At 47.8% G+C, this 23,690-nt stretch overlaps 1 protein-coding gene across 5 annotated transcripts in view; it reads right to left on the bottom strand.

Moving 5' to 3' along the window:
• Window positions 1-23,690, bottom strand: part of CRHR2 (corticotropin releasing hormone receptor 2) — a 191,606-nt gene that overhangs the window by 15,544 nt on the left and 152,372 nt on the right. For all 5 annotated transcript variants that reach the window (XM_083406670.1, XM_083406667.1, XM_083406669.1 and 2 more), the window contains 4 exons: window positions 23,366-23,426; window positions 22,682-22,754; window positions 6,939-7,024; window positions 1,993-2,128 (listed from right to left, as the gene is read on the bottom strand). In XM_083406670.1, the coding sequence (XP_083262796.1) occupies window positions 1,993-2,128; window positions 6,939-7,024; window positions 22,682-22,754; window positions 23,366-23,426 (356 nt within the window). The remainder of the gene's footprint in view (window positions 1-1,992; window positions 2,129-6,938; window positions 7,025-22,681; window positions 22,755-23,365; window positions 23,427-23,690) is intronic.

The following is a 23,690-nucleotide window of genomic DNA, read 5'->3' on the forward strand; positions in this document are numbered from 1 at the left end:
AGACTTCAGAGAAGTGTGACTAGCCCAAGGTCACCCGGCAGCTGCATGTGGAGGAGCAGAGACTTGAACCCGGTTCCCCAGATTACGAGACTACCGCTCTTAACCACTGCACCACACTGGCTAATTTCTCCCAATGGACACTCATTTGTAAGCAATTTTGCCTAATATACACAAGATTGCAAAGCCATTTCCCCAAGTGTGATGCATTTTGTATGAATTTCTGGTTTCCACAACTAAGAAAACCTGCCACATCTCAGGTTGTAGGGGAGGTAGATGAAGGACTCGATAGTGGAATGGTGTTTCCAAGCTGGTTCAATTCTGACTGCTGGCTGCCCAGAGCTTTACAAACTCTTTGAATGCCAGCACCTTGAAACACACTGGTCACCAGTGCAACTGGTATGAAATCAGTGTGCCATGTTCTGATCTGGCTCTTGCCAGAATCCTAGTATCTGCATTCTTGGCCAACTAAAGTTTTATTAAAACTAACTTTAAGGGCAGCCCTACACAGACTATAGGGAAGTGGGTGGCGCTGTGGGTTAAACCACAGAGCCTAGGACTTGCTGATCAGCAGGTCGGCAGTTCAAATCCCCACGACAGGGTAAGCTCCCATTGCTCGGTCCCTGCTACTGCCAACCTAGCAGTTTGAAAGCACATCATACTGCATGTAGATAAATAGGTACCGCTCCAGCGGGAAGGTAAACGGCGTTTCCATGTGCTGCTCTGGTTCGCCAGAAGCGGTTTAGTCATGCTGGCCACATGACCTGGAAGCTGTACGCTGGCTCCCTAGGCCAGTAAAGCGAGATGAGCGCCGCAACCCCAGAGTCGCCCATGACTGGACCTAATGGTCAGGGGTCCCTTTACCTTTTACACAGACTGTATTACAGCAGTCCAGCCTAGAAGTGATTAGGGTGCAAATGACTGAGGCAAGTTCTATTTCCCAGAGCTGGTGAAAGGCAATAGAGACCACCACTTCCAGCTGATCAGCCAGAAGAACCTCTGGATCCAGAAAAGTGCTCAAGCTGTGAGCCAGGTCTCGGTTCCCTTTTTCATGTGAACGTGTTACCCGGGAACAATCAGGGCTGAGAAATCTTAGCTAATCTTGAACTGGCCCTAACCGAAAAGTAAAACCCATTTCATTCTTGTCTGTATTTTGACAACTTAATAGCAGATGCTTTGGAGAACATTCACTCAATAATAATAATATAATAATAAAAATAATAATATAAATTTTTATTTATACCCCGCCCTCCCTGGCCAGAGCCAGGCTCAGGGTGGCTAACACCAATAAAATTACAATAAAACATAATAATCAATCAATCAAACAAGCAAACAAACAAGCCAGTTTATTAAAATATGGGTTAAAATACAATTTAAAATGCAGCCTCATTTTAAAAGTAGCCCATAAATCAAGACCATAAGGGGAGGGAAACATAAGGGTCAGACTGAGTCCAAACCAAAGGCCAGGCGGAACAGCTCTCTCTTGCAGGCCCTGCGGAAAGATGTCAAGTCCCGCAGGGCCCTAGTCTCTTGTGACAGAGCGTTCCACCACGTCGGGGCCACTACTGAAAAGGCCCTGGCCCTAGTTGAGACCAGTCTAACCACCTTGCGGCTTGGGACCTCCAAAGTGTTGTTATTTGTGGACCTTAAGGTCCTCCGCGGGGCATACCAGGAGAGGCGGTCCCGTAGGTACGTGGGTCCTAGGCCGCATAGGGCTTTAAAGGTCAAAACCAGCACCTTAAACCTGACCCTGTACTCCACCGGGAGCCAGTGCAGCTGGTAAACCACTGGATGAATGTGATCCCTCAGCGAAGACCCCATAAGTTATAACCCATCCATAGTCCGTGAGGTATTTCTCTTGGCTGTCATTCCTTGTCAGTCACCCTGACTGCGAGCTCTAGTGGTCGACAGAGTAACACACTTGTCAAAGCTAAGCCAGTTTAGGCAATTACCACGACTGTGCCCATTTTGCATTTTCCTTTTAACATCCCTTACCTGAAAAGACTGCAAGAAGGAATTGAAGTAGATGAAAAATATCTGGGAGATATCATCTTCCCCAGGGTTGACGAAGAATAGCATGTAGGTAATACCCAGAAGAGGCAGAAGAACCAATGTTGCTTTGACGGCCTTCCTGTTAAGGGGAGATCAAAGGGGCAAAGTTCACAAAAGCGGCAGAAAATGAGAACATTGATGGAGGGCAACATCTCACCATTGAAATGCTGAAATCACATGTTTAATGAATGAGACTGGATTTGCCTGACTTGTGGTAGTTTCCAAACTATGTGTGGGATGAAAGACCACCCAAATTCCAGAATTTCAGACAATGAGACTCAGGAGATTCCCAAATAGCCTGTGCTGTCATTTGTTCACTCACTTTTTACAGAGAATCTGCACAACGTTGTAGCCAAACGTTCAGCCTGCTTTATTGCTTCCTGTTCAGTGTGGCTGGGAGTTCAGGGATGAAGCCAGGGAGTTGAAACCTATGAACCCAACAATGTTGACTCTGATCTTGCCCAAGTCAATATCGACACAGCCAGGGATAGATGAGTCGGACAATTTCAGTGTCTGTCTGGTTCCCATTTTTCCAATCTTAAAACTATTTCCCCACATTTTCACATCAGTTTGTGGTTTATAAGAAAGTAACTGGGAAAACTAACCAGAGTTTTAGTCCTGATTTATCCCAATAGACACATATTTGTATGCAATTTTGCCTAATATACAGATTTTTGCTATATGCATTTTTGTACACATTACTTGGCCGGAGAACTACACTGAAAAATTCAGAGAAGGGTGAATTTTGAACAGTGGCTGTGTTTTGGTTCACATATTTTTTCATGGAGTGCAAATTAGGTAGGTTTACCTCTAAATGTGAACTGAATTGAATCCCCCCCCCCCAACTCTGTCCAAAGAATAAATGGAAAATAATAGATTTAAAGGTCTGGGTAATTTATTTTTTTAGGTCTCTACTAGTGCTAAAAAAAAAAAAAAAAAAAGACTCGGTGGTGCCAGGCATACCATTCTGAAAGCACAGTTCTGCAATTCAGGTGCTACCACTGAAAAGGCCCCGTTTGCACTTGGGAAACTGGGCATTCCTCTACAAGGTCCTAATTCATTTGCCTTGGTTACACATATGCTAAAATCAAACTCCCAAAGAGCTGATCTATACATTTCACAATGTAGTGGTATAATCCTGGGACTATACCACTTCAGAATATGGGTGGTGCAAATCATAAGCTTAAATACTCTACCAACTTTCCCTGTGAAAAATTAGGAGGTTGCAAGCCAGGTTTTCCTCTAAACCCTAGTTTTCTGTTTGCAGGGAGTTCTTAACCTCAAACAGACAACCCCACCCCCTGCTTTCTGAAATGATACAGCCTTCGGAGAGCTGTGCCATGTGTCTCCTCTGTTACCCCATAATTTGACTCTAAGATGCTTCATGTTGCTATATCCCAAATTTCTACAGCTGGGTCTATAGAGCTAGGTATCTCTTGCTTAGTTTGCTAACACAACCTTGAGCAGAGCTCTTCAGCAGTTCAGGTTCAGCAAAGTTTATCTTAACTTTGAAAAAAAAGGGGGGGAGAGGTGGGAGAATAAAGGACTTGTAAAGAGCAGATCAGCTTATTTTAATTTGCTTGCAGAAGAGCTGCTTTGCAAAGCATTAGCTGGGATCTAGCAAGTCAGCTTTCGGAACATTTAGCTTAATTGCCAATAAATTTGATTCCAAAACTCGAAGGAAGGCGGAGCTGAACAGGGGGAGAGAGGGCAATTTAGCTTTCAATGCGAGAGTGAGGAAAATGGGTCTAAAAGCAAGAGTTTTTCTTGCATAGAGAGGGAAGTTGGCAGACCTAAATATAAAATATGAGATAGAATGAGACTGACAGTCACTTGATCGCATGTAGCAAGAAGGGGCAGCCTGCAATCTTCCAAAAGACTACAACTCCCATCATCCATGACCATTGATGATTATGGCTGAGGCTAATGGAGGTTGAAGGGACGTGGGTGGCGCTGTGGGTTAAACCACAGAGCCTAGGACTTGCCGATCAGAAGGTCGGCGGTTCGAATCCCCGTGACGGGGTGAGGTCCCATTGCTTGGTCCCTGCTCCTGCCAACCTAGCAGTTCGACAGCACGTCAAAGTGCAAGTAGATAAATAGGTACCACTCCAGTGGGAAGGTAAACGGCGTTTCCATGCGCTGCTCTGGTTCGCCAGAAGCGGCTTAGTCATGCTGGCCACATGACCCAGAAGCTGTACGCCGGCTCCCTCAAATATTAAAACAAGATGAGCGCCGCAACCCCAGAGTCGGCCACGACTGGACCTAATGGTCAGGGTTCCCTATACCCCTTTACCTTTAGTGGAGGTTCAGAGTCCAAGAACAGTTGGATGACCCCTTGTCCCCCCCCCCCCAAGCAAATGCACATTTTGCTATTACGAAATATTCTTAACCTGAGCAATTCTATGACACACAAACCACATATAATTAAAGGAAGGTAATGTTAAATGAAGAGGTAGCATTTGGCGCTGATGCTCTTCAGCCTGATTCCAATCACAACTCTCTATTGAATTTTCTTTATAATAACTGGTGTCTTTCGCAGTGAAATGAAACCTTGACACCCAATTGACTTCATAGTGATTAAGGTGAAGGAGTGTTGAAATGACACGTTTAAGCAAATGAGCTTTGAGTTTGCCAGACTGATTGGCAATTTCTAAGGTGCGCGGGGGATGAAAGGCCACAGGATTTCAGAGGCTCGGGGGATTTCCAACTGGCTTCTCTCAGATTTCAGAACACAACCCAGCGGCGTGGCTTCACTTATGTGCAAGAAATATGTTAGTCACAATTTTATTTATTTTTTATTTAATCCTGTATAGACAGACTTGGGTTGTAAAGCCATCTATACATTTGTGAAGTATCTATACATTTGTAAAGTAAATAAATAGCTTGTTTTCTGCTGCTCTGGAGGGTAGGACTCAAACCAATGACTTCCAGTTACAAGAAGGGAGATTCTGACTAAATACCAGGAAGAACAAATACAAGATGGGGGACACCTGGCTTGAGAGCAGTACATGTGAAAAGGATCTACGAGTCTTGGTTGACCACCAACTTGACATGAGCCAACAGTGTGATGCGGCAGCTAAAAAAGCCAATGCAATTCTGGGTTGCATCAATAGGAGTATAGCATCTAGATCAAGGGAAGTAATAGTGCCACTGTATTCTGCTCTGGTCAGACCTCACCTGGAGTACTGTGTCCAGTTCTGGGCACCACAGTTCAAGAAGGACACTGACAAACTGGAACGTGTCCAGAGGAGGGCAACCAAAATGGTCAAAGGCCTGGAAACGATGCCTTATGAGGAACGGCTAAGGGAGCTGGGCATGTTTAGCCTGGAGAAGAGGAGGTTAAGGGGGGATATGATAGCCATGTTCAAATATATAAAAGGATGTCACATAGAGGAGGGAGAAAGGTTGTTTTCTGCTGCTCCAGAGAAGCGGACACGGAGCAATGGATCCAAACTACAAGAAAGAAGATTCCACCTAAACATTAGGAAGAACTTCCTGACAGTAAGAGCTGTTCGACAGTGGAATTTGCTGCCAAGGAGTGTGGTGGAGTCTCCTTCTTTGGAGGTCTTTAAGCAGAGGCTTGACAACCATATGTCAGGAGTGCTCTGATGGTGTTTCCTGCTTGGCAGGGGGTTGGACTCGATGGCCCTTGTGGTCTCTTCCAACTCTATGATTCTATGATTCTAACTTTCTGATGGTAACAGTGGAACAGACTTCCTAGGGAGGCTGTGGACTCTCCTTCCTTGGAGATTTTTAAGCAGAGGTTGGGTGGCCATTACTCATAGATGCTTTAGTTGAGCTTCCTGCATTGCAGGGGGCTGGACTAGATGACCCTCGGGGTCCCTTCCAACTCTACAATCCCACAATTCTACGATTCTATTATTCCATGAGGCAGTCTCCTGCAGAAAACATGGGGACCACCTTACATCAAGCTGCCTTATGTCAAGTCAAACCATTGGTCCATCTAGTTCTGAAATATCTACAATTTTTTTCCAAACCTTTTATTGGCATCACCTACAAACATCCAAGGGATGCGGGTGGCACTGTGGGTTAAACCACAGAACCTAGGACTTGCCGATCAGAAGGTCGGCGGTTCGAATCCCTGCGACGAGGTGAGCTCCCGTTGCTCGGTCCCTGCTCCTGCCAACCTAGCAGTGCGAAAGCACGTCAAAGTGCAAGTAGATAAATAGGTACCACACTGGTGGGAAGGTAAACGGCGTTTTCGTGCGCTGCTCTGCTTCCCCAGAAGCGGCTTAGTCATGCTGGCCACATGACCCGGAAGCTGTACGCTGGCTCCCTCGGCCAATAAAGCGAGATGAGCACCGCAACCCCAGAGTTGGCCACGACTGGACCTAATGGTCAGGGGTCCCTTTACAAACATCCAAAACAAATCAATACAGAACTACCACTTCCCCAGGGGCACAAAATATTTTCTAAAAGAAAGGAAGCAGAGCAGTCTATCATCACATCCCTTGGACTCCAGGGAGATCAGACGTCTGCAGTGTATTTCGACGACAAAAAACCAAATAGAGATATTAGCCACTAACTTGGTGAGCTGCTGATCATTCCCCAGTAATAGAAAATGTATGAGCTCCAACTCTGGTTTCCATCTTGGGATACAGAGTTGATCTAGAAATTGCTGGCGGAGATCAGCACATAGTTTACAACTGAGAACCATATGTGTAAGGGTTTCCACCAGGTGGTCTTCACATGGGCAAGTTCTTTCTCCTACCGCCCTGCCTGAGAACCTTCCCCAAAGGAGATTTGACGACAGCAGTTCTCCAGTTCTCTACCTCCCTGGAGATTTCTGGGAGCTGATCCTGGAACCAGTGATTGGTTGGGGATATAAGGGGAAAGGTGATTTTTCAGCAGCGCAGCACTCAGCTTACCTGTACTGTATTGTTTCTGAAGTCGTCGACGCTCTCAGCTTTGTCATTAGAATCCTAACTATGTTAAACAGGAAAACAAAATTTATCTGCAAGAAAAATGGGGGAGGGGGAGAGAGAGGAAACAAGATCAGTGCCGATAAACACGTACGAGGCGCAACGGAATGATCGATGTGTTTTCTGCAGTGCAGGAAGAGCTTCTCCTCTTGCAAGTTGTGATACAATAAAGGGAGTGAAAATTAAATTGGCCTTCTTCCTGGAGAGCAGTTGCTGGAGTCTCCCTCTTTTCTACCTGTCTGAGATGAGTTCCAATAAAGGGGCAATATGTTCAGGCAGAGTGAAGGCACGCTCATTCCAATCCTGAGCCGCAAAGGGCGTTGAAGAGGCTGTTTGGGGAGGGGGCAGAGAAATGGTTATCTGAAATCCGAGCTGGCAACTGGCAACTCCCCAAAGTAATTTTATTTAGCCCTGGTGACTCTCCTGAGAATTTCTCCTAGCTGTAAGAATCAGAGACTCCGCAGTTCTGCCACTTGCTTTCAGATCTGTGTCTGCAACAACAGCACTGTGCTGAAATCTGCCTTCCAGTTTCTGCCGAATTTTCTTCCCCTGTAAAAGAGGCTCCTGTTTTTCTGCTAGCATTAGAATGCCTTTAGAACAGGCGTAGGCAAACTCCGGCCCTCCAGATGTTTGGTACTACAATTCCCATCATCCCTAGCTAACAGGACCAGTGGTCATGGATGATGGGAATTGTAGTCCCAAACATCTGGAGGGCCGGAGTTTGCCTATGCCAGCTTTAGAATTTCAGTAGGTCTGGGGATCTGAGCTCAACTTACTGTTGTGAAGTGGTCATGAATGGTGGGAAGAACCACCTTTACACTGTTAATCAGGATTCTGCACCCACTGAACATGCTCATTCAACAATGAGCTGGGTTCTGGGGGGTGTAACACACATTCACACACCTCTAGATCATCCCCACCCCATATCTTTTGTATTTCTGCAAAACCTTGAGCCTGCTGATATCTCCCTCTTTTTGTGGCTGGATGGTGGCATGCGGACTATAAAAGGAACGACACTCACATCCTGAGCATCAGAAATAGCAAGACTGCAGATAGGAGGGACAAACAGCAAAGGATGGCATTTGTACCCTGCTTGTGAACTCTCAACAGGCATCAGTCTGGATGCAGAAGGCCAGACCAGGTGGGCAGGCCAGACGGACCCTGGTCTGCTCCAGCAAGGCATTGCTTTTGAAGGTATGTCCCCTTGAACTGGAACATGAGAGCCACCAGGGCTACTGACACCCAGTAGAGATATGAGAGACGTTTGGAATAACAGATTTGGCTGAGTGTAGTGATCTTTACGATCTGAAAGTTCCTCTTCAGAAGGTTTTCCTCAAAGGCAGGAACAGATAAATGGAAATGACAGCTCCAAACTGATTGTATTTATGGCAGAGTACCATTGCTGTATGCCTCGGGGATGCCTCGTTCTACTTAAGCCGAGAACTATTTGTTTTGCTGGGGCTCGCAGGTGGAAGTAATTACCAGAACCTGTTTCAATCTAGTACAGCCACCCCAATTCAGGACCCTGGTCAGCTCCCAGTGGATCCTGCGGGCTGAGCTGTGGTAGACGTTGTCTCAGCAAAGGACCAGAATAATTTGAAGGCTTAAGAAGACGACGACTGCAAGGCCTACCATTCCAACCCCTCCCAGTGCCTCTTTTCCAGGACATAGAATCATAGAGTTGAAAGGGACCGTGAGGGTCATCTAGTCCAACCCCCTGCGATGCAGGAATCATCTGCCCAATGTGGAGCTCTAACCCCTGACCTTGAGATTAAGAGTCTCGTGCTCTACCAATCTCCCTGCAATCCTTAAAGGACTCATAGTGGAATCAGATTACATGTTGGTGGAACAGGGGAGTCACCCTCAGAGTCTAAGGGTGATGGAAGAACCATGTCCTCCGTCCTCAATATAAAAGCAGGTGCCGAGGGCTCCTAGCCCTGAGTGGGGTGGCTTGGGATTCATCTAAGTCCTCCTCAGGGCAACCTTGGGACTTGGATGTAGGGGATATGACACTGACTGCTGATTCTCCCTAGGAGACCTGTGTGTTGCATGGTTGGGGGTGGGGAGTACTGCCTGGTGCATTATTATTATTATTATTATTATTATTATTATTATTATTATTAACACAAGCATTCAGCAGCTGAGCTATAAAAAAATCAGGACAAGTTTCCAGCAAGAGCTTATTTTCTAGTTATGAAAAGGCAACACGAGGAGGTTTCATGTGTGTGCACGAGTTGTTCCACATCCTAGTGCGGACAGAAATCTTCCAGGCGCATTGGTTTGGGAGGTGGGGAAGGAAGAATGATGCGGAAGACACAAGAATTACCCACCCGGGAAGAATGGCAGATGAAACTGATGGACTACATGAAAATGGCGGAAATGACCAGCAGAATCCAAGACCAGGGAGAAGAGTCAATGGAGGAAGATTGGAAAAAATTTAAAGTATATTTACAGAAATATTGCAAAATCAATGAATGTTGGAAGAATATTGGAATGAAGTTATATGGTTTTAGCAGAAGTATTATTAAGAATTATATGAATATTAATTGTTAACGTGTTAAAGCGGAAAATTTAAAGTTAAATTGTGTTAGGATAAATTACAGAACAAAAATTGAAGAAGAGGGAAAGGATTTGTTGAATTAGCAAATTTGAAGTAGAATACATAAAAGGGAGGTGCGAGGAAGTCGAGGAAATAAGCAAATGAAAGATACAGATATGAAATTTGGATGTGTGTTTAAATGTTTTTGTTTTCTTTATGTTGTATTGTTGTGTTGTATTCTTTTTTATTGTTGACGTATTGTTTGTTAAATCTATGTATTATTTTTCTTTATTGTCTTTCTTTTCATAATTATAAAATATTCAATAAATATTATTTTTTTAAAAAAAGAGAAGGAAGAATGATGCAAATCAACAATGGCTGTAACTCGGCAGGTTTTGCTGGAGGAGGAGAACTTCCCTTGCTGAGGTGAGAAAAATGAGGCCAGAGCAATAATGAAGTCCTTTCGGTCCTTGGAGGGGAATCAAATGCAGGATTCCCCTCTTCATCACAGCAAGGTCTCTTTGCTGATTCACCATAATTGAGAGACTGAAATGCTCTTGGAAATGGAGTGGAGAGCAAGGGGAAAGGGAAAATCGCCACTCTCTTGATCCTTCTGTTCTCTGGCTGTGCCTCCCCAGAGTCATCTTTCCCATTAGTGTTAGTGGTTCTGTGCTGGTCCTGTGGGTTACCCGAGAGGCAAGGTCCAAGTCCGGGCCGTGGTCAAAGGTGCAATGTGGAGGGAGTCTGCGGTAGCTGAAGCTGGGTGCAGGGCAGGGAGCCAGGTGAAGTCAGGAACAGGCAAGCAAGCAGGGAGCCAGGGCGGGTCAGGAGCTCAGGCAGGAAAGCAGAACAGGGTTCAGGCAGGAACTAGCAACCAACAATGTTGCTCCCGCAACTTGGGACTGGGGCTGGCCAGCCTTTATCTGCCCTGAGGCATAGGGCTGCCCCAATCCTCTGTGACTCGCCTCTCCTGGCCTGGAGATGAGCACTCCTCCTGCGGGAACTTACTTCCCTCCGCCTCTCTGCCCTGAGCCTCTGCAGCTCAGGAGAGGCTGGAGGGTTACCAGACCCAGAGGCAACCTCAGGTTCCTCTGACGGGGCTGAGAGTGGAGCACCTGCAGGCAATGGGTCCTCCATCCCCTCCGGAGCCAGAGCAGACTCAGCTGGTGCCTGCACCTGAGGATCCAGCACAGGTGAGGACCCTTCAGGCTCATGCCTCAGCATCTCAACACTTTGCACCACGGCACTGATATGCTTAAGACGGCCTTGGGCCTCCCCTTCTTTGACGGTTTGTAGCTGAATGAGAGAGCAACTGCTTTGCATGCAGAAGGTCCCAGGTCCACTCCCAGCATCTCTGGGTAGGGCTGGGAAAGACTCCTGGCCTGAAACCCCGCAGAGATGCCACCTGAGAGCAGTCCTGAGAGAGATGGACCAGTGGTCCAATATGGAGGCAATGATGGCCAGCAACTTTGACAGCTCTGCCCTGCCTGCATGGCTAGAGGCTGTGCTGCTTTTGAATGCCCGTTTCTGGAAACCACAGGAGGGGAGAGTTGCTCTTGTCCCTGGGTCCTGCTTGTGGGGTTCCCACAGGCATTTGGTTGGCCCCAGTGAGAACAGGGTGCTGGACTAGATGGGCCCTTGGCCTGATGCACGTTTTATGCCATTTTTGTTTATGCAGAATCAGTAGTGCTAGAGTTCCTGAAACCAGACACTGAAGCGAGCTCAGTTTATGTGTTCTGACTTTATTAAAAAGTATTTAATAGAGGCAAAATGCTGAGATTTCATTAATGTTGGAATATCAGAAGGAGGCAAATCTACAGCAGTGCCCCTCTCGTAACCTGAAATCAGCAAGAGGAGAAGTTTGTGGAGAAGAAGAAGAAGAAGAAGAAGAAGAAGAAGAAGAAGAAGAAGAAGAAGAAGAAGAAGAAGAAGAAGAGGAGGAGTTTGGATTTGATATCCCGCTTTATCACTACCCGAAGGAGTCTCAAAGCGGCTAACATTCTCCTTTCCCTTCCTCCCCCACAACAAACACTCCGTGAGGTGAGTGGGGCTGAGAGATTTCAGAGAAGTGTGACTAGCCCAAGGTCACCCAGCAGCTGCATGTGGAGGAGCGGAGACGCGAACCCGGTTCACCAGATTACGAGTCCACCGCTCTTAACCACTACACCACACTGGCTCACTAAGGAAGTCTAAGGAAGGCAAGGAGAGCCACAAGAGATCTCCTTCTTCTCTTCCTCCTATCAGAGGCAACAAGAGCCAGGATTCAGAGAGCTCTAATCCTTTACGCCAAGAGGCTGGTGCTAGAGCCACACTATTAATAGTTAACAACAACGTAGAGCAGCCTTGATGCTTCCGAAGGGTAGCACCCAAGAGGGGCAATATATATTTTCATGCCACCATATTAGCTCTATCTCTTTTCTTGATTTACTTTCCGATCACCCTGCTCAGTACTTTTGCTTTCAATGTTCTGCTCATATTTTTTAAAATGGATTTTTAATTGTATTTTGATAGCACATGTTTACCTCTTGCTTGCCGGTTAATGATTGTAATTTCCTGCGAGTTGCTTAGAGAATTTGTTAAATTAGGGGTTTCTAAGATGAGTAAGCAAATAAATAAATAAATTGAGATTCAAAGAGCTCTAATGCTTTAGGCCAGATACCAGCAATTTAGTAACGATAATAATTTATTATTTATACCCCGTCCATCTGGCTGGGTTTCCCCAGCCACCATCACACTATTCAACGCTGTTTTGTTCTTTGACAACCTGGTCCAGAATGTCCTCCTTTCAGGTTTTGGAGCTGGGGGTGGGGGCGATGCTTTACAGCTGGCTATCTGTGCTTTTAAAATTGCTGTTATGAATCAGTTACAAGACCACGGGCCATTTCCTAATTGCTCTCTTAGCAGGAGACGCTTTCTTAGTAAGCAAAGCTATTATCCTGAATAATCATCCTTTGCCGATGTATGAAAAGTAATGCCAACCCCCAATCCTGTGATTTGATAACCCGAGCTCTTCAGTGTTTTGTCAGCCTGACCTCGCTCAACTAATGGTCTCCTGACCTCCAGATTTCTTCTTCATTTGCCTTTTCGAATTGCCTTGATGTTCTTGAGTAAGTCTCATTTCCTTTGAAGAATGATATGCATCCCAGAAAGAATCCCTTTTAGGATTCGCGGAACTATTTTGAGACGTGAGCCAACAGCAGGCAACTCCTTCTAATGCTGTTCCTTCTCCCTGCGGTGTCCCACAAGGGCAAATGTCAGAAGTAGGTCAGCAATAAAACACCCAGTGTCAGTGAAGTCAACTCTTTGTTCAAAGAAACCAAAACTGGCCTAGTGATCACAGCAGCTCAGTAGATTTTGCCCCAATGAGGCAGTTTTGAGGACTGAAGGTCCCCAACTTCCCACTGCTAAGGCTCCTCCCCCAGTTCCTTCTCCAGCAGCCTAAGGCTCCTTCATCTAGTCTCTCTTTGCTCCACCAACTTCATTCCTCTGCATGTTCTGTGAGACCAGGGAGGAGGGGAGCTGGTCACAACAGGAGGGAAAGACCCCCCCCCGGCTTCTTCAGCAGCCTGCCTCCACTCTGCCTCTTGGCCCTCTTCCTCACCAGCCTCTGTTTCTGCCTCTGGTTCTGGACTGCTTTCTGCCACAGCCTCCTCCTGCTCACCAAACCCTGTTGCCTCATCAACATCACCACCATTTATTTATACCCCACCCATCTGGCTGGGTTTCCCCAACCACTCTGGGCAGCTCCCAACGGAATATTAAAAACACGATAAAACATCAAACATTAACAATTTCCCTAAGCAGGGCTGCCTTCAGATGTCTTCTAAACGTCAGACAGTTGTTTACTTCCTTGACATCTGATGGGAGGGCGTTCCACAGGGCGGGAGCCACTACCAAGAAGGCCCTCTGCCTGGTTCTCTGTAACCTCACTTCTTGCAGTGAGGAAACCACCAGAAGGCCCACAGAGCTGGACCTCAGTGTCCAGGCTGAAAGATGGGGGTGAAGATGCTCCTTCAGGTATACTGGACCGAGGCCGTTTAGGGCTTTAAAGGTCAGCACCAACACTTGTGCTCAGAATTGTGCACAGAAACGTACTGGGAGCCAGTGTAGGTCTTTCAGGACCGGTGTTATATGGTCTCGGTGAACACTCCCAGTCACCAGTCTAGGTGCCGCATTCTGAATTAGTTGTAGTTTCCGGTCACCTTCAAAGGTAGCCCCATGTAGAGCGCATTGCAGTAGTCCAAGCAGGAGATAACTGGAGCATGCACCACTCTGGAAAGGCAGTCTTCAGCCTTTGACACCTCCTGCTCCCAGTCTTCTTCCACTAACACTCCTGTTGTCCCATCACCAAGCCCCTGGCTCATAGACTTCATGGGTTTCCCAGCTCGTGTCTCCTGACATCCCTCTGTATCCAGCCAGTCAATGACAGCAACCCTGAGCCTAAGGAGGAGGTAATGAACAGGCAGTGCCACCCCTAGACTAGTTTTATAAGCTAGAAGGCGGGGAGGCATGAATGGGCTGGCAGAGGGCAGACTGAGGCTGGCAGGGCGATGCCCTGTTCACTCTAATGGAGCAACCTGGGATGTTTCTCAGCATCTATTCCTTGCCCTTTGGGGCAGCGGCATAGGCTGAGCTCAAGAGGGAGCCAGCAAGATCCCTGCTTTGCAGGGGGGTTGGACTAGATGGCCCTCACAGTCCCTTTGTGATGGCCTGGGACTTGGGCTCAGACTCAGAACCAGATGAGACTCAGTCTGCACCGGATCCTCTGCCTCAGGCATCATTTGAACCAAGTCTGGGGCCTGATCCTGAAGTCCCAGTCTGCACAGGTTCCCCTGCAACAAACACCAGCTGGGCCGAATCAGGGGCCTGAGCCTGCCTTGGCTCCAGATGTGGGGATGACCTCGTTGCCGCCAGCTGGGCCATCACTTATAGCCGCTCCACTATGGGTTGGGTCAGGGGAGGCTGAGGCAGCCTCTGGGTCTAGTAACCCACTGACATCTCCCGAGCTGCAGAGACTAAGGTCTGAGAGAAGGAGAGACCTGAGTACTCGCAGGAGGAGTGCTCATCTTTGGGCGGAACAGGGAGGTGAGTCGCCGGGGGATCAGGACCGGCCATTACCCCGACAAAGATAAAAGTCTGTCGGACCCCGCCCCAGGTTGTGGGAGCAACATTGCTTTCTGCTAGATCCTGCCTGAGATCCTGTACCTGTCCTTGCCTGGTTTCCTGCCTTGTATCCTGTCTTGGCCCTGTTGGACTGAGGAACCTCCGGATTCTGGACCGGTCTTGGACCGCGTTTCAAAGGGTTACCCCCGGGCCCAGCGCACCTTTCCAGCTTTACTATCCTACAATTCGAAGAGAGCAGGCAGCAGCAGCGGCAGGAAGAAGCTTGTGCAGTCAAATCTTGCCTGTGAGCCTCCCCAAACCTGATGATGGCACCAAAGAATATTGCCTTAAAGTGAAGGTAAAGGTACCCCTGCCCATACAGGCCAGTCTTGACAGACTCTAGGGTTGTGTGCCCATCTCACTCAAGAGGCCAGGGGCCAGCGCTGTCCGAAGACACTTCCAGGTCACGTGGCCAGATTGACATCGCTGCTCTGGCGAGCCAGAGCCGCACACGGAAACGCCGTTTACCTTCCCGCTAGTAAGCGGTCCCTATTTATCTACTTGCACCTGGGAGTGCTTTCGAACTGCTAGGTTGGCAGGCGCTGGGACTGAACAACGGGAGCGCACCCCGCCGCGGGGATTCGAACCGCCGACCTTTCGATCGGCAAGCCCTAGGCGCTGAGGCTTTTACCCACAGCACCACCCGCGTCCCAATATTGCCTTGCAGGTGTGATATTATGCAATATCACTGAAGCAGGTGCAAAGGACCATCTCGGTCAGTCTGTGCAGGCCAGAGATGAAGGGAAATGATAGCATCTGTGGGCTAGACGCTAGACCCGTGGATCGCGTGCATTATGAGTCAATTAGGCCAAGTCCTCTGGGAAGGGGGGTGAGGAGGGTGGGGTCTGAGTAACTAGAAATACAGAGTGCTAACAAGCTCTTCCTGCTGCCCGCAAATGCCACGGAGTGATTCAGAACATGTGGCGGCTGCCGTTTGTTGCAATTAGTCAGGTGGCGCCGGGAGTACAAGGGACAGCGCTCTTTCCCCTAAGGCCTGGTGCGCATCATCTAAATCCCCTTAACCTTTAGTCTGCTTGCCAGGGCTTCTGGAGATGGAGACCGTCACACAGAATTGTGCAGGCCAGGCCGCTCTGCCAAGCTCTGAGCCAAAAATATATATTAAAAATCCACGCTACAGATGATCAAAGGCCGCTGGTTTTCTGGGCAACACTGTAGTGCCACCAAGAAATTAAGAACTTACTAAGAGGAGCCCATCTTTCCCAAGAACGCTGTTCTACTGGCCATGAAAGCTGTGTTCCGCATTCGCTGGCAGAGGCAACATGCTTCCATGCCCTCCAACATTTCTCAGAGGAAAATAGGGACATCCCCTTCTGCGTCAGGAAGCTTCTCCTGTGTCTGATGTCTATCACACACGTAGATGCCATACGCACATTGACACTGAGCCACCTTGAGCCAATTACAACCTCCATGCCAATCCTACCTCACAGGATCGTTGTAAAAGAAATGGGCGAGGGAAGGATAATATGCAACAACTTCCACAGATACGTGGAATGAAGTAAGCCGCCTTGAGTCCCTGTCAGGGGAAAAAGTGAATAATAATAATAATAATAATAATAATAATAATAATAGCAACACTGAGAGTGATCAGAAACATACCAGAGAGTAAATCCTATTGAACTCAGTGGGATTTAAAAAGGTAAAGGGACCCCTGCCCATTAGGACCAGTCGCAGACGACTCTGGGCTTGTGGCGCTCATCTCGCTTTATTGGCCAAGGGAGCCGGCGTACAGCTTCCGGGTCATGTGTTCAGCATGACTAAGCCGCTTCTGGCGAACCAGAGCAGCGCATGGAAACACTGTTTACCTTCCCGCCGGAGCGGTACCTACTTATCTACTTGCACTTTGATGTGCTTTTGAACTGCTAGGTTGGCAGGAGCAATGGGAGCTCACCCCGTCGCAGGGATTCGAACCGCTGACCTTCTGTTCGGCAAGTCCTAGGCTCTGTGGTTTAACCCACAGCACCACCCGCTGTGGCTTACTCATGCTGGCCACATGACCCGGAAGCTGTATGCCGGCTCCCTCAGCCAATAAAGCGAGATGAGCGCCACAAGCCCAGAGTCGGCCACGACTGGACCTAATGGTCAGGGGTCCCTTTACCTTTACCATGAGGACATAACGTGGGAATGGATCACACCCAAGGCCCATCTAGTCCAGTGTCCGGTTCTCACGGTGGCCAACCAGATGCTTGTGATAAACCCTCAATCAGGATTTGAACACAGAGCCCTCTCCCCTCCTCCAGTTTCCAGCAACAGGGATTCAGAAGCATTTACAGTTTCTGACCATTGGAGGCACAGCACAGGGATCATGCTTGGAATCTATCATGGCTAGTAGCCACTGACAGGCCCCTCGTGCCCAACTCACCTGTCTGTTTATCGGTCACCTTATAAACAGGGAAACCCTGCTCTATGGATGAGGAGGGGGATGTTTCTTGGTGACCCCAGTCAAATCTGCACTTTCCGCTGTTAGGATATTTCCGTTCCACCTTAAAAGGGAGCAGGATGTTTGTGTCACAGCCTGCGCATTTCCTGTTTCACAGGATGTTTCTGTTGTGTCTTTGTTTTCGTTTCTCTCTCTATGCCGGAACACTGAAGCAGGCAGTCATGTTTTTCTTTGTTCTGATCAACGCAGAAATAAACTTGTAAATAATGCTCTCCTGCGTGCATCTTTCGCTGTGCATTATCTGCTGATAGAGCGTGCATCGGCTCTGGAATGTGGGAAGCTATTTCTGGAGCTCCTGTCGCTAATTGCTGATACTGCGTGTCTACGGGAGATCAATGGACGTCCGGAGACGACGTGGAGTCATGATGGACTTTGTCTCCCTGGCAGTATCCCAACATCCTCAGCCCCCTCCTGCCACAGACTTACACCCTCACCTTCAGCCTGGTCTAAAAGTCCACTTATTATATTCGTGTTGCTCAAAGAAGACTGAACGGAGGAGCCAATGGCAACACCACATGCCTCCCCGCTGGCTCATTTTGAATATTCATCTTGAAATGTGAGCAACTTGTTTCCGGAAGAGTGGCGAGGGAAGGAGGAAATGAGGGATCTTTGCAATCAAGGAGCTATTTTGCGAAATGTTTGGAAATATATCCGAGGAAGAAAGTGGGGCGGGCCGGATAACTCCACACAGCCTCCCCAGACAGATGCACCTGGGAAGAGTTCTGTTGGCGGGCATTGTAAGGATACCATGATTCCTTGCTCTCTTTTCTGAGGCAGAGCGGTGTAATGGTTACAGCAAGGGGGCAGAGGCAACATGGTTGGACCCCAGCCTCAGCCAGCATTGCCAATGGTGTGATGAGAACCATGGTCCAACAGCATCCGAGGTGGGCCACTTTGTTTATGGTCCTCCACCTATGTGAATTATAGGGAAGCCAAGTTACAGGGAACCAGGCAGAGGGCCTTTTCGGTAGTGGCGCCCGCCCTGTGGAACGCCCTCCCACCAGATGTCAAAGAGAACAACAACTACCAGACTTTTAGAAGACATCTGAAGGTAGCCCTGTTTTTTGTTGTTGTTTAGTCGTTTAGCCATATCCAACTCTTCGTGACCCCATGGACCAGAGCACGCCAGGCACTCCTGTCTTCCACTGCCTTCTGCAGTTTGGTCAAACTCATGCTGGTAGCTTCAAGAACACTGTCCAACCATCTCGTCCTCTGTCATCCCCTTCTCCTTGTGCCCTCCATCTTTCCCAACATCAGGGTCTTTTCCAGGGAGTCTTCTCTTCTCATGAGGTGGCCAAAGTATTGGAGTCTCAGCTTCAGGATCTGTCCTTCCAGTGAGCATTCAGGGCTGATTTCCTTCAGAATGGATAGGTTTGATCTTCTTGCAGTCCATGGGACTCTCGAGAGTCTCCTCCAGCACCATAATTCAAAAGCATCAATTCTTTGGCGATCAGCCTTCTTTATGGTCCAGCTCTCACTTCCATACATCACTACTGGGAAAACCATAGCTTTAACTATATGGACCTTTGTTGGCAAGGTGATGTCTCTGCTTTTTAAGATGCTGTCTAGGTTTTAATGTTTGATGCATTACTGTATTTTAATATTTTGTTGGAAGCCACCCAGAGTAGCTGGGGAAGCCCAGCCAGATGGGCGGGGTATAAATATATTATTATTATTATTATTATTATTATTATTATTATTATTATTAGTGGTAGGGGCCCCACGGGTCACCTAGTCCAATCCTTTGCAATGCAGGGGTCGGAGCTAATGAATCCCTGACAGGTGGCCGCCCAACTTCTGTTTAAAAACCTCCAAGGAAGGAGACTCTGTGACGGTAACCCTGAAGAGCCGCTGCCAGCCAGTGTTGACTTCACTGACCTAGATGGACAAATGGTTCCAACTCGACACCAGGCAGTTTCCTGTGTTTCTAAATATACAGGCTTACCGCTTCTGAAACATGGAGATCCCCTTTGTCTGCCAGGACCAACAGCAATTCATAGACACGTTAAGCGCTGATTGGCACTGTCGAGCAGAGAATTGATGGGCTGCGTTAAATTCGCTAAAGTGAATAATTCCCAAGCTGTTCTAAGCCATTCCGCCTTCTGAGGCTTCCTGGTGGTCTGTCTTGCAGTGGTTAAACACATACAACGAAGGTTCCTGTAAACCGTCGCGTAGTGCTGTCTTAACACAATTAAGGGGAATCTGGTGCCAAGCGTGTTTCAAGGAACTCATTAAGTGCATTTATCATCGTTTCCCACAAATCGGCGGCTCTTTTACGAGTCTGTTGCCTATTGTAAAAAAACCCAACCTTTTAGTCACTCAGCAGTATCAACCCCTACCATTATGATTTCCATAAATAGAGTGACAGAGGCCACATGTTACAGTTTTTTAAACCTCTCTCTCTCTCTGTCTCTCTCTCTCTTCACACACACACACACACACACACCTAACATTTGGTGCTGTAGCACAGAGATCGGAAGAAGATGTTCCGGGACCTACCGATAGCTTTGATAAAATACATATTTTGTTATGTGCAGATGGCTTTAGATACCTATTAGGTCTATAAATTACCACATAGCATATATTCAACACAAAAAACAGTGATAATTTGTTGTGGACAAAAGAAAGCTGGACATATAAATGCCCCATTGCCTTCATAGCTTAGGGCCTCATCAAACCTAAATCTGGCCCTTCTCTCTCTCTCTCTCTCTCTCTCTCTCTCTCTCTCTCTCTCTCTCTCTCCATACCCCCCCCCCCCAAACATTTGGTGCTATAGCACAGAGATCGGAAGATGATGTTCCGGGACCTACTGATAGCTTGAATTAGACCCACAAAGGTTTCCGATCCCCATTTTCCAAATGGACAACTGTGTTAGCAGAGAAGGCTGTCTTTTTTTGGCAAATGGCGGGCTTGCTCCACCGAGACAGGCAGGTGTGAGCTGTCTGGCGGATGACTGAGCAATGCCACATTCACCCTAACAGACCATTTCCCCTCTCTGGATATAAACTGGTGGGAAATAAACAACCAGCCGGCTCCGTTTCCTCTTGCCCCGCAATAAGCAAGCAGCAGACGGTGGAGAGAAGGTGTTTATTATGAGGGAGGGCAGGGAGCCCCTCCTGCAGGCGGCTCACTCCAATCTCTTTCTCTGCAGTTTGAACTGCTAAGGACGCTTTTATGCAAGGAAGAGGGAGGCTCTGCCCGGCATGTCATTAAGAGCTTATTGGCCTCCGCTGGTTTCTGCTTCCTTCCTCGCCTCGCTTCTCACCTGGGCTGACAATATTGTGTCTGCGGAGCCTTGGAGATGGCAAACCGGCCAATTACTGTATTTTTCGCTCTATAACACACACCTGACCATAACACGCACATAGTTTTTAGAGGAGGAAAACAAGAAAAAAAATATTCTAAATGAAACAGTGGATGTATGATTTTTGTGGTTCATGCTGTGGCCACAGACATGTGATCTGACAGTGAGTTTGGAGTAGCCCAATGCAAAAATCCTGAGGATCCATGTGGATCCATGCTTTGTAACCACGTTTTTGCACCACTGCGGCCCCAGGCAACAGTGGGTGCGTGATTTTTTTGGTGCAAGATGTAGCCATTCACATGCTATATGATCTGTTGGTGAATTTGGGGTGACCCAGTGCAAAAATCCTGAGGATCCATGTGGATCCGTGCTTTGTAACCACGTTTTAAGTGGGGAGGGAAGGAAAAGCACTCAAGGGACAAGGAGCACGCGTGGGGTGTGTGGAGAAGGATGCTGCTAATAATGCAGAAGAGGGGTATAAAGGGAGAAGGCTCCTCTCCTCTCCCACTTTGCTCCTTTAAAGCAAGCAGGCTCTGCTTTTCTCCCTCCTCACCGCTCATCCCCGGCTTAGCGAGCTGAAAAACTTCGCTGCTATGTAGCAAGCTGAGTGGGGAGGAGAGAGGGACAGAGAGCCTGCTTTCTTTAAAGGAGCCAACCGGACAGGAGCCGCTTACACTCGTGTAAGCGACTCCTCTCCTCTCCCGCTTTGATCCTTTAAAGAAGCAGGCTCTCTGTCCCTCCCTCCTCCCATTCAGCAGCTCTTCTCCCGCTTTGCTGTTTCAAAGCGAGCCACGGAGGAGGGAAGGAAGGCGAACCATGGATCCTCTGCTCACGACTGCAGCAGATCCCCCCCGCCATCCGTAGGCATTCCCTCCATAACACGCACAGACATTTCCCCTTACTTTCTAGGAGGAAAAAAAGTGAGTGTTATGGTGCAAAAAATACGGTAAGTCGTCTCGTTGCTGGCTGAGGAATGATCAGCCACCAAATCCCAAGGCAACAAGAGAAGGGCTGCTTTTGAAGTAAAGCAAAATAAAAAAGGTTGGCGCAGGTTAATTCTGTGTCCAGGGTGGCTGTCTACCAGCTCCACCTGGTACGCAGGATGAGACTCTACCTGCCCGCGGACTGTCTTGCCAGAGTGGTGCATGCTCTAGTTATCTCCTGCTTGGACTACTGCAATGTGCTCTACGTGGGGCTACCTTTGAAGGTGACCCGGAAACTGCAATTCATCCAGAATGCGGCAGCTAGACTGGTGACTGGGAGTGGCCATCGGGACCACATAACACCGGTTCTGAGAGATCTGCATTGGTTCCCAGTATGTTTCCGAGCACAATTCAAAGTGTTGGTGATGACCTTTAAAGCCCTAAATGGCCTCGGTCCTGTATACCTGAAGGAGCGTTTCCACCCCCATCGTTCTGCCCGGACACTGAGGTCCACTCTTCTGGCAGTTCCCTCATTGCAAAAAGTGAGGTTACAGGGAACTAGACAGAGGGCCTTCTCGGTAGTGGCACCCGCCCTGTGGAATGCCCTTCCTTCAGATGTGAAAGAAATAAACAGCTATCTTCTTTTTAAAAGACATCTGAAGGCAGCCCTGTTTAGGGAAGTTTTTTATATTTAATGCTGTGTTGTTTTTAACATTTGATTGGAAGCTGCCCAGAGTGACTGGGGAAACGCAGCCAGATGGGCGGGGTACAAATGATAAATTATTATTATTATTATTATTATTATTATTATTATTATTAATAAAATTACTGTTGTTGCTGTTGTTATTATTCTGTGGTCTAAACCACAGAGCCTAGGGCTTGCCAATCCAAAGGTCAGGTGTTTGAACCCCGGCGATGGGGTGAGCTCCCGTTGCTCGGTCCCTGCTCCTGTCAACCCAGCAGTTCGAAAGCACATCAAAGTGCAAGTAGATAAATAGGTACCGCTCCAGCAGGAAGGTAAACGGCGTTTCCGTGCGCTGCTCTGGTTCGCCAGAAGCGGCTTAGTCATGCTGAACACATGACTCGGAAGCTGTACACCGGCTCCCTCGGCCAGTAAAGCGAGATGAGCTCCACAAGCCCAGAGTCGTCCGTGACTGGACTTAACGTTCAGGGGTCCCTTTACCTTTACCACTCTGTAAACACGGTCAGGTCACATGAAAACCTTAAACCCAGGTAGAAATTGAGACAGGTGGAATTTTGCATATTTCTGAGGAGGCTTCCAGTGCCATTTTTGTTTCTTACCAGCAAGACAAGAATCACTGGTCCTTGGTAGATGTAGTCTATATACTTCCCCGATTCCTTTCCAAACCAGCACCTGCAAACAGAACATCATTTCTTAAGCTTGTGCAAATCCCACCTATCAACTAAACTAGACTAAGGCTGGCTTCAATCTTGAAGGATTGCACACAACTACAGCTTCTGAAACGCCATTTTGTTTTTCAGAACAATTGCGCATGGGAAAGGAAACGGATGAATCTGGTGTGTGTCCCCCTCATATGCGCTCTCTGTAATGGCAGATTGCAAGTCCCCCAACAGCGCATACATGGTCACATGTCTGAGGTGCACCTCCTCACTTTCAAATCTACTGTGGAAATGAGGAGATATTTTCCTCCTTCAGAGTTTACAAATGCTCTCACATGTCACCCAATTAACAAGCGTTTGGCTGGTTCTTAGCAAAAGGATGAGGTGACGAACCGGGAAGAAATAGCCTTCAAACGGCTGTCGGGTACTTGAAAATTTGTGGCGACTCCCTTCCTTCAAAGCACCCAGCTCTGAAAACTGACAGATAGAATCCTGTCCATCCTCCTGTCGTGTCAATTTTCACTTTCCATTGTCCCTGGTTAGAGCGCATGCACACAGACGCTGGCGCCTGCTAAGGAGCGTTTTGACTCAGCTGCTCAGTCATGATGAAAAGGTTGTACTCACTGCTCGTTTTCATAATGCAGCTTGCAGACAGCCCAGGCGATAATAATTGGACAAGGAATACCTGCAAAAGCAGTGGGGCGGGGGGGGGGGGGGAGAGAGATGATCCAGGTAGCTTTGACAAATTAGTCTGTCTTCTCTCTGCTGTTGTGCACCCCCCTTTGCCCACACCCACAAACCCCATGGTCACCTTCACCACCTTTCATACCTACCATAGCTGTCAACTTACAGATTTGAAAATAAGGGACCAGCAGCCTCAAAAATAAGGGATTAGCAGCCAAAATAAGGGATTTTGGCTTAGCTTATACAGAAATCCGGCACTGATGGA

This window comes from Podarcis tiliguerta, assembly GCF_965153285.1.
Source record: "Podarcis tiliguerta genome assembly, chromosome: 12".
NCBI classification, from domain to species: Eukaryota; Metazoa; Chordata; class Lepidosauria; order Squamata; family Lacertidae; genus Podarcis; species Podarcis tiliguerta.